The 11,357-nt window shown below is 38.9% G+C and overlaps 1 protein-coding gene across 2 annotated transcripts; it reads right to left on the reverse strand.

Annotated features, from left to right (window-relative positions):
• Window positions 1-2,770: 2,770 nt before the first annotated feature.
• Window positions 2,771-10,870, reverse strand: nudt3b (nudix (nucleoside diphosphate linked moiety X)-type motif 3b). 2 transcript variants are annotated; one of them, XM_005729748.1, is made up of 5 exons: window positions 10,469-10,870; window positions 9,145-9,255; window positions 4,853-4,897; window positions 4,679-4,763; window positions 2,771-4,363 (listed from the first exon to the last, which is right to left on the reverse strand). In XM_005729748.1, exons 1-5 carry the CDS (start codon window positions 10,565-10,567, stop codon window positions 4,167-4,169), a joined length of 537 nt encoding a protein of 178 aa, XP_005729805.1. In that variant the 5' UTR covers window positions 10,568-10,870; the 3' UTR covers window positions 2,771-4,166. The 2 variants fall into 2 exon arrangements, with proteins under 2 accessions (XP_005729805.1, XP_005729806.1); XM_005729749.1 differs by lacking the exon at window positions 10,469-10,870 and adding an exon at window positions 9,797-9,898.
• Window positions 10,871-11,357: the final 487 nt, after the last annotated feature.

Below are 11,357 nucleotides of genomic sequence, written 5' to 3' on the forward strand. Positions count from 1 at the left end.
CTTTGCCAAACATGATGGCATGCTGAAGAGGTAATCAAACCATTTGATTCAGCTGTGTTGGAGTAGGGATGCATCTAAAAGCTGCAGGATAGTAGCTCTTGAGGACTGGGATTGGGCAGCCCTGCTCTAGAAAGAGCACACTTGGAGACGTATTGAACACACACACACCAGCCTGAATGTGAAATACTGGTGTTTATTTGTTGGCACATTTATATTACAATCTTCAGTCTTCTCACACTGGTCTTATTCCACAGTCCCAAATGACAAAAGAGGAAAAATAATAAAAATTCCAGTGACACATAGACCTTGAACACAAATACAGATATGCAACTTCAAGGCTGAGGTCAACGGTTCAAAAGTGAAGTTATCAAATTCAGAGTTTGGTTGTTTTTCAGAGATGGCAGCTGTCTTTTTTTTTTTTTAATTAACATATTTTTCCAGTCGTTTAGCAGGTGAAACGGTCATCATTGTGCTAAAGGAAAACTGAATGTTACAAATCCTCAGCTGCTAAGTGATGTGCTTTGTTTTATTCTTTTGCTTTGGCCACAAGATGGGGCCCAACTAACTGACATGGCAACACATTAATAAACCGTCCACTTTGGTAAATTAAATGAAGTGACTTTATCTGAAGCTCCAGTGGTTTCAAGTTAGGAAGCGTCATTATTTTAAAGAGGCAATTTTATAGCCAAGAAGTCCAAGAAAGGGTGAATGTGTTTGTACCATCTAATGATACCATCAGTCTAATGTGGAATTCAAGTGAAAACCTTTACTTCCAAATTTCCCGCTAGCACTCCAACCTAAATCAGTCAATTTGTGACAGAAACTGTTTGAATTTTAGTAAGAAGGGTTAAAAGAAAAAAAAAGAATTACAATAATCCTTTAGGACCAAAGCCAAAGTGCATTCTCTGGCTATCAGATTGCTGTGTTACCTATATACAAGACATCAGGTTGTCAGTAACAAGAGAAGACAAAACAAAACACAGGATAAGGAATAAGTGGTTATTAATAATTAAAAATGACTGGCTGTTTACTTTACTGTTTAAATCCTCCTCACATTCATTTTGACAGTACCTGTCACCCTGCATCAAACTAGAGAGCCATAGTTTATTAGGCTTTTGTTTTCTGCCATATGTAGTTTCATCCCGTTTCTATTTAATTGTACCTTTAGATGATGACTAAAAAGTCTAATCAACACAAAATCTCATTTCAAGTGCCAGGTAGAGCATCATAAAGCAAGACTTTGACCACCACACCTTTCTAAAACAGCAGTAAAAACAGTCCAAAGTCTCAGGCTGGAGGAGACTTTAGACCCTTTTCACCTTAACTGTCATTCAGAAGAGATCTGAATTCCTGGATTATTGCAGGGCAGTGTTAGCAGCTGTGCTAGCATGTGGTGATTTCCACCATAATCATAAACATGGAAGAAAAGACTCAGTCCACCACTAAAAGCCACTCTGCTCTTTGTCTAGATAAACTTTGCTCCACTTGCTTTCAGTTCTCATTTCCTATCAAAGGGTTTCTCATCAGATTGTGAATCATAAGACTGGAGTTTTCTGTGCATATTCATTGTTAAATACATAAGTACTGCCAAGTCTTCCAACAAACCCTAATGAAATCTTTTTAAATCTATGGGCATCAAATACTCTTTTAATGTGGCTATAATCAGTTTTTTGTTAACATGATTTTTTTTTTAATGTAAACTGTGTTTCTCTTATGCAAGAATCAAAGACCTTTTGCCTATGTACTTAAACTCAACTTTACACTATTATTCAGCATCTTTTAGCTCCTCCTTGTGGTTTTCCAGCCTGCAGTCCCACATTGCCTGCATTTATACAGTTGTAGCATAGTTTTCAGCTGCAACTGCTTAGCAAAAACAGAGTAAACAGCCATCTGGTGAAAGTAGTGGCGGGGTTATAAACTAGCCAGAAAGAGATAAGGGAGAGCAAACAAAAGATGAATAAAAGGAAAAACAGAACCGAATGAAATTCACCAGTTAGAAAAAGACAACTCCAAACAAATGCAAATGTTTGTTGGATGTGCAAATTTTGTGTCCTATAAACTTGGAAGGTGAAATGTATCAGATGTGCTTATGCAAATCTTTCCAAATTTATCAATGTGGGGAAAAAAAGGCAGAACACCAAAGTGGGGAGATCAATGAAAGAAACCCTCTAGGGGGAAAATTCACTGATTAAACCTAGTGGTACAGAGGAGGAAAAGACTCCAGGCTTTCCAACTCAGAATGCAGTTATACTTCATTTCATAGTTTGACTAAAGATGATAAACAAAAAGAAAAAAAGAAAAAAAATCCTTGCCATTACCAATTAATTTTGGTCTAAAACAAAAACATTAAGGTTGTTACAATTTTCTATTATAAATAGGCTCTTTAATCTCACCCACAGCCACATTCCTTGTTCTTTAGCCTCTGATGTACTGAATGCTATCTCAAGAGAAAATTCCTCACAGCTTTAAAGCCAACGCAGTGAGTTCAATCAGGTTTTCCAGCCTCAATTGAAATGACATGTAGCACTCACAGATGTGTAAGAGGTGTTTTGTCATTTGTATTCTCATCTTTGATCTATACAGAAATAAACAATTTACAATAAAAACCTCTTACATGCTATCTACAGCGCCTCCAGTTTCACAGTATTGAGCCAGCTGCTTCACGCCACATCGCAGCCAAGTGATGCAGCTGAGCTAAAGAGACTTTTGCCAAACGTTAGAGAGGAGGAAAAAAAACAAAAAAAACCCCAAAAACAAACAAAAAAAAAAAGAAAAAAAAAAAGAAATAGTATCCAAAAAGCATTTTACATGTTAAAAACAAGGTCTCAAACTGTACAAGGCTTGTTTGTTCTGCATCTTGCCAAAATCAGTTTGACATCAGTTTAATGTCAAGCAGGTGTTTTGAGTATTTTGGGGGATGCAGAATAAATACTAAGGAGGGAAGGTTTAAAAAAAAAAAAAAAAAAAAAGAGAGTCATGACCATAATGAAAAGTGCCCGCTAAATTCATCTGTACTATGTTACAAACACAATGTAAACAATTGCTTTTAACCAATCTGAATGTGAGGAGTAAAATATGGAAATTGTTTTAATAACTTAAGTGATATGTGCTGCACTTTGAAATTACACAAGTCCATGATTCTGAAATCTACTATTTCCACCCTCTCAGTGTTTGGAGGAAGACTCTGTAGTCAGTCACATGAAAGCGTTTTAACAAAGAAAACAAAAAGGGATCAAAAAGAGAAGAGTGAGGACAAAGATGGTTTTTACATTGTCTGCTGACATTCTTTCAGTCACTGTGCAGCGCATATACATATATACATATATGCATGCTCTGAAATTGAAACCTGTAGTGCTTGGCTAGCTTCCCAAATAGGAAAGAAACACAGCTGAAAACAGAAATGGAAAGAATATTGAAATTAAGGGGCCGTATCCTTCAGGTTAAAAAAAACACAACAAAACAAAACCACAAAAAAACATAACAAGAACAACTACAACAGGAGAAGAGTGAAGAAAAGCCAAAAGACCTTACCCTGTCTGTCACACAGTCAGCATCAGGTCACTCGAGTGAGTGAAACGCAACAACAATAGCGCTCATGCAAGACAAGTCACTTCCCACAATTCTTTTCGTTCAGATACAATTTTTCCTATCCTTAAAACAGGGGAGGGAGTACACTTATTATGAGCACATTCATTCACAGAAAAATAAACAAAACAAAAAAAAAAAAAAGATGGAGACATTAAAAAGACCACCAAAAGCCTTCAGCTTAAGCACTAAGTATACACTTTTACATTACAACAGTAAAAAGTAGTTCTTGCATTCAATAAACACCACGCTAAGGGTGTGTTAAGGAAAAGGGAATGAGGGGACACTTCATGCAGTTGTCAGTAAAAACAAAAACAAAAAAGAAGAGGGGTCAAAAATTACATTTACATTTACAAAGTGTTTTGGACTATTCATCCAACACTTGTTGAGTCTGCACCAGATTTCTGGCACAAAGGAGTTGGCAAGGCAAACCATGTTACTGAGACAAAAGAAAGAGAAGAAGAGAAGAGAAGAGAAGAGAAGAGAAGAGAAGAGAAGAGAAGAGAAGAGAAGAGAAATAACACAAGTAAGAGCGCAGGTGGTGGCGAAAGCTCCTGGGGTATTCAGAGTTGTGGTTTTAGTTATCTGATCCCAGAAACAGAGCTCTGATTGATGCTGTAGGTAGGGGAGAGGTCCCCACCTATCGTGGTCACCAGTGGAGTTCCATTACTGGTCAGACAACTCTCCTGGAGAGCCTCAAAGTAGGTGGCCTGCACAGGCTTGTGACACTGCAACACTTGTATGGCATCGTCTATTTTAAACCATTCCCTTTTTCTCCCTGTTTTGCAGAAAAAGAAAGCATTGTGGAGAAGGTTAACATGCAAGAAAAAAAAACACCCAAGGGGAAAAAAAAAAGTCATTATGAAAAATGGGTTTTGACTGATTATTAGTACTGTACACACAGCTAAAGTGAAAATCACAAGGGCAGGAACAAAGCTGGTTTTATAATCTTCCCCAGTAAACACACACTAAAAACTGTAATATCACTAAGGCCAGGCAAAAAAAAAAAAAAAAGCTACAGTCAAGCATGTGACTGCCTGAGAACTTTGTCCGTATGATCCCCATTCTGACAAGTAAACAAACAGTGCTTTACCAATGTTGACTGAGTCCTCCCAGTCCTCCAGCACCTCCGTTACAATAAGAACATACACATAGGTCCTGTGTTTTCTCTCCTGGTTCTGTGGAAGAAAACATTTGCATAATTAACCAAACAGTAAGGTGACACTTGAAGACACCCCCCCAAAAAAGTCAACACACAGCAGCTCACCTCAAATATTCCCACCAAGCGACCTAAAGTCCCCTTCACACCAGCCTGTAAAATGAATGAAAAATGATGAAATGCTCAGTAAATACTGTCACAGGATGAAGTCACAACAGACGATTAAAGGCTTTTCGTTCAATATGAAGAGATTGAGGTCTATGCAAAAACACTTGTATAATTGAATGCACTCCAACAGCCTAACAATAAACACCCATTTGAACCTCAGTGTTTAGTTGAAATAGTTTCAAATAGAGCTGATTTAATTTGTACGGTAATTGGAAATGGTGTTTGTTGTGCACTGGATTATATTACATCATAAGATTGTGTTTATCCCCACACATTCACTCCATCTAAATCCTGGATTGTGGTTTTTGCGTCCACAAAATAAAAACAATATACAGCATATACAAAGACTGAAGTCTTGTTCTGCATGCACTTTCCTGCAACGAGGCACATTATTTAGGGCTGTAAAACAAAAACAATTGGGGATGTTCTTGTACACTAACTTAATAGGCAAGAGAGATTTTTAGTAGATACACTTATCGTATCCATTTGAAAATTTGACTTCCTTTGAGTTATGGCATTTACAAGATTTGGCTGAGTGTTGCACATTAAAGACGTATTAGCCTCACTGACAGAAATTTTCACTGCTGACAAGCCAGGGCAGCAATGTTCAACTGTCCAGTCAACTGATTGTGCACATTCCTACAAAATACAGTCATGTGAGTCTTGTGAAAACCGAAGTACACCCTTACTGCCTCCAAAGGAATTAAGAGGGTAAGCAGAAGCCAGGTGCTACTAATTAAGTGGGTATGCAAGTGTGAAGAAGTTTGAACAAGTATGGGTTGTTTGGAAGGGTTGTCAGGAGAAAGATTAATCTCTGTAAAAAGAACATGGCAACACAACTTGGGTTTAGGTTAACAAAGTTGCATATGAACAAACCACAAACAAACCACTTGTGGAACAATGTCCTTTCAACAGATGAGACCAAAGTGAAGATTTTTATTACCATAATACAAAACGCCACATTTGGATAAAACCCAAACACAAGATATCAGCACAAACCTCTGATACCACTAACAACGCCTAAAACTTGGCCAAAATTGGGTCATGCAACAGGACAATGATCCAAAGAATACCAGCAGATCTACAACAAATTTACAAAGAAAGGACTCAAGGTGTTGCAATGGAACAGTTGAAGTCGGGACCTCAACGTGACAGAATCATAAGAGATCTGTGCATAGAAAATACCCGCAAACCTCAATGAGGTGAAAAAACTTTGTAAAGAAGAGTGGGACCAAATTCCTCGACAATAATGTGAAACTGACAAAGTCAAACAGAAAATGATTACTTGCTGCTGTGTACTTATTGCTGAGCATACTTCAGTTTATCGCAGGACTGCTTAGTCCGATGAAAACTCTTTTCATATGACTGTATGTCATATGACATGTTGTTCTTCTTTTGATTACACTGAAAAGCATGCTTTTGACAGCTGTCCAACAGTGTCAGGAGCCACTAGCATATATCTTGCCTCCTTTAGCTTTAACACAAGCCAAAAAAAGAAAAAAAGTAGAGAAAAAACAAAGCAAAACAAAAACAAGGTTTTTGCTGCCTCAACTTCAAAGCCAGTTTGTTTTATTTTTTCCTAGAAGGGATTGGTTTCCAAGTTTCTCTTTAGATACCATGTTATCATTACCCAACTTCGCCCAACAGATAACACACTTGGGCTAACAGTCGTTGACATTGCTGGTCCAGCAGAAGTCATATGACAGGTATTTTTCACGCATCTCCCCTTAACTGTAAACTTTGTTTCCCCACAAAACAAAGCACTATATTTTCCCCTATTAGGCTCCCATATATGCAAATTGCCAGGGATTTGGCTCTCGTTTTTTTTTTTTTTGTAGTTCTAAACTGCAAAAATTTATGATCCTCACAAACAAAAACAAAAAGAATTGGTGCACCACTTGGAAAACACTCTCCTAGCTGAAAAAGCTAACATCCCTAAAAAAGGGATCAATTCACAAAGTAGGTCAATGTCAGGTTTCCCCCTCATAATGACTGGACATAAATTACTTCTACAGCAATGAAATTACTATTAAACGCATTGATAATTGTCATTGATTTCTTCTGACAAAATGTTTAACATTAATCAAGCAACTGACAAAATAAACAAAAACAAAACAATAATATAGTGAGGAAAAACAAATTCACAATCTGTCAGAGCCCAGTCTCAGATGTCCAACTACTAGTCAAAAAAACTAAACTACATAAAACATAATATTCAACAAAAACAGAAAAACATTTTTCAGAGGCTGAAGCCACAGTTTTCTTGGAAAGTACCAGATTAGTGGCGGAAAAGGTTCCTGATTTACTGATCAACTGATTTTTAAAATTGACTTATTATACATCTGAAAAATAACCCTCTCTCAACTTTTGGCACTTTTTGACAGCCTCTCTCTCAAAATCGTTTTTAGTTTTGTCATGTAAAAGGTCAGGGAAAAAAGCAGATGAATAAAAACTTTGCAAGTTATTATACCTTTTCTCACAATCCTAAAATCAGAGCCATATAAATGTCACAACCTTTCTGTCATAGAGAAACTTTAAGGTCTCTGAGAGCTTAATATTGTTGAGAAAATTTTAACACCAAAAATCATCTCCAAGATTTTAACTCCCAGAGGTTAACAGTAGGTCAGGTTTTGATACAGCACCAGGCCTCTCACTGACATCTCTGCAGCTTCTTCCTCAGTTTCCAGTTTCACTCTATAAATAAATGTTGACTCCACACACTGTACCAATTGCACTCCTAAGGCCTTCAGCTTGATCATATGGTAAAGAGCAGGCACACCACTAGAAACTCCAAAGACGAGCCAGGGATTAAGTAATAGGCCAAAAGTCAACCTGTTTGTTTTTATGAGATGGAAAAAGTCTCCCAGCTCTGGCATTCATGTAACACAAGACTACTGGGCAACACTTGGGAAGAGGATGTACAGCTGAGACTTCGTTAACAGTTATGCAATGCGTCTTCAGGTTGCAGGGTCGGGGTGCATCTCCAAGATACAAGGATTAACAGAGATAGTGAACAGTCTAACAAAGAAACCCTCTGTAAATTTTGGCTTGCTACTGCATGCCTTGTCTTCACTCTCATCCCTGGAGAGACTCCAAACCAATAAGCATAAGCAATCCCTTATCACTTATACGGTGATCAGAACAGGCTCACCAGGATTAGGATATGTCCTATTACACCATCGTCCAATAAAAGGCTTAGAAAGCCAGTGTAGTTGGTGATGTATCAAGCAGCACTCAGTCACCACAGAGTTTCTGAATGTAGCCTTTTAGCACATAAGGAGCCTGAGAAGTGATGTGACATTGCTTTTGACCCTGTGGAAATTTGCTGGCAGGCCTAAGTGTCCTGCAACCACCAAAGCTACCAATCAGCAGGAGCCAGGATAAGGGATGATATCAGCATCCATCAGTGTGACGGATCACACAGAGAGGATAGGCTTTATAAGGTCAGCGGCCCACTAGGAGCCAACCGCCGGGTGAGATTCAGTGTCTTATGTGCCCTGTGTCCATTCTGATCAAAATATCCAAAGGATGAACAGCATGCAGAGTGGAAAAATACCTGATTTAACAAACAGGCGTAGGCAGTATAAGTAGGATATTGATTTCCAATTAGCTTCAGAACTGTTTACTAATTACTACCCATCCACCCCAATACAGAACAACAAAAAACAACACGTTGTGTCCTCCAAGCTGCCCTTGTAATGTGACCACTACTGTATACTAATATATATAGCTACGAGAAACTTACAAACAATAAAACTCAATTATTGTCATTTTTTGCATTTGTGTGACTTGACTGTACTGCAGTCAAACTGCTGTGCAGCCAGTGTTCAATCTCTGTGTGACCTCCTTTGACACCTAAAGACTGCTTTGTAACATGATGCTATGATACAGCTTACATGTTGCTAGGCTCTCTCTCTTACTGTCCATGCAAACAGGATGACTGCATTGACAAAATGGATTTTGAGAACAAGGTATCAGGCTCAGTGTTAAATACAGACAAGTTAACAGAACTGTAATACAATACATCTTAGGAGAAAGTGTGGCAAAACAAATTTGCCACACTTTCTGAGAATTATATTTCCAGCTACTGACATTTCTGAAAAGGATCACGTTAAGGTTCCCAGTACGCAGTATACATAGAGACAACATCTGTCACTTGGAAAACCAAAGAGAAAAGGCCATCATACTACAGGCTTAAATAAGCTATAACAATATTGAGTGACACAACCAACCTCTTCACACACTTCTCGAGCTGCTGCAACATTGGGCTCCTCTTCGGGCTCCATTCCCCCTCCAGGAACTATCCACTTGTCAGGATGTCGACTACTGCTCACCAGTAGCACCTGCAAAACACCCCATACAATACTGGTCAGGTATGACAGTCCAACTCTGAGTTACTGTTCACATAATATCAACTGGGACATCGAAAAATACAACTCAAGAAAAATGGAAATGATAACCCATTGGGTTTAAGATAACTAGTACTTTTATTACTGTCATCATAGCTAGTGAACTAGTTTAGATGTTGGGTTCTTAGTGGAGATGAGCTGTGGAACCCCTGGCTGCCAGTCAAATAATCTACAGTCTTAGGTAAAAGTTTCCACTTTGGTGCTGGTAATGCTGATACGTTTCCTGTAATCAACAACCCCTGTCTACACAGTCTGGCCTTTACTTTAACCAAAATGAGGAATTGGTTTGGTCATCTCCTCCCCTAGAAAAATGTAAGTACAAAGACATCTTTGTGTCTCCTTTTGACTGTACGTGAGCGTCCCAAATCGCGACTGAGCTCAAGTAATCCACAACACGTTTTCGCTTTTTCTGATACGGCGAGATAGGAGCGATAAATACACAAATAGCATTAATAATGTTGTAAAATATGCACACAGGGCTCGACGCTTCCATTAAGCTGGTGCTCCAAATATCAATAGTGTCAATTTCGCAAACAAACTAATCAAAATACACAAGTGATACAAGCCGGCTATCACTGCCAGAGTCATCTTCTGGCTTAAACTAGGATAGCTACTAGCTACATAGCAGTACAATGTTTGGCTAGTAATACCAGTTGCATTAACACAATACACTTAGCTCGCCAAACCATCTGTAACGCGAGCAGATACATATCTTAGCTGTCGCTTTAAATACTAAATATTCTCTGTCCATCCGACAGCTGGTAGTGATAGAGTCAGCACTCACCACAGCCTGTACTGTGGGCTGTGGTTGCTGGCCGATAGCCGGCTGCCCACGGCAGCAACCCGGGTAGTTAGCAAGCTAACGTTAGCATTAGCGCGGAGCTAGTAAGTCTGGTCATAACCGAGGCTGCTATCTGCACTGCTAAAGAGGCTTACATAACACTCGAGTAAGTACCAGCTAAAAAATAGTGAATAATCAAAACGTCGGGAGTCGACACGAGAATAAAATAAATCATTTTCCAGCTGGGATAAAACCAAAGCCGTGTTGATAAACGTCTCGATCTACACACAACAGAAAAGGCTGGATAAAACCTACGGATGCTAATATTAGCTTGGCCCTCCAGACAGTTCACATCACCGAACTCACCTCCTCCTCGCTCTCGCTCCTGAAGCACAGGCAAGCGGCCCGCTTCTTGTAGCCATCCCCGTCGTACGTCCGGGTTTGGTTTGACTTGAGCTTCATCATTTCGGGAGCGTAAAAGTTCAAAAGTACAGCTATATTTGCCACTTATAAAGACGATGGTTGTAGACGCAAAGTCCTCCTACGGGGAACCTCGGCGTTTTACTTAAAAGAAATAACTTCTTCTTCGCTTCATTTTCACAAACCTGGGAACATCTACGGCACCGTCGCCATTACAAGGAGCCGCTACGCCCACGACGTAGTTTAACCATTAATAGCTTGGCGAGCGTAAGAAATTTACCTATCAAGGGTTGAAGAATTTAGGGCAACGAAGCGTGGGGGAAAACGCAGCACCACGTTCTGACTGGAGTGAGCCGGTAAAGGGAACTGGCACTTGAGGCTCCAACTAGATGGCCCGGTCTACTTATCTGATGCCGATATTAATTTATATGACTTTTTTATTTGGGGAAACATCGTATTTAGCGTAATCAAATTAGTTTGCTGCTCACATTAGAAAAAGAGACACCAGGTTAATTCATCAGTTTCAGCACCGCAGGTAATGGACAGCGCAGGAATGGCCCTCAAAATAGAGAAAAGCTGTTTTTAGGCAAACACAAAATTCAAGTAAGTCTTCAAATGTATTTTTGTCAAATCCTAATATACTTCAAATGGAAAATAGCTGCAAAATACCTAAATAATAGAAACTGTTAATAAATTATTAAGCGTAAAACTGGATTGACCTATAATAAAATTATATTTTAATTAAGGTGGATAGTCTACTATCATGTTGATTTTCAACCTTGTTATCCCTACATGGGAGTTTTAGTATTTAATTGCTCAGATGCTTGTCAAAACA

Source organism: Pundamilia nyererei, unplaced genomic scaffold (genome assembly GCF_000239375.1).
Source record: "Pundamilia nyererei isolate P.nyererei 1_Seehausen unplaced genomic scaffold, PunNye1.0 scaffold00034, whole genome shotgun sequence".
Classification (NCBI taxonomy): Eukaryota; Metazoa; Chordata; class Actinopteri; order Cichliformes; family Cichlidae; genus Pundamilia; species Pundamilia nyererei.

Bases quoted from the DNA above. Each gene is read 5' to 3' on its own strand.
- nudt3b (XM_005729748.1), bottom strand. From the start codon at position 10,567: ATGATGAAGCTCAAGTCAAACCAAACCCGGACGTACGACGGGGATGGC. The intron at 4,764-4,852 runs GTGAGCTGCTGT...TTTCTTCCACAG, and splicing joins GCTTGGTGGGAATATTTGAG to AACCAGGAGAGAAAACACAG. The intron at 4,364-4,678 runs GTAAAGCACTGT...TCTGCAAAACAG, and splicing joins GGAGGACTCAGTCAACATTG to GGAGAAAAAGGGAATGGTTT.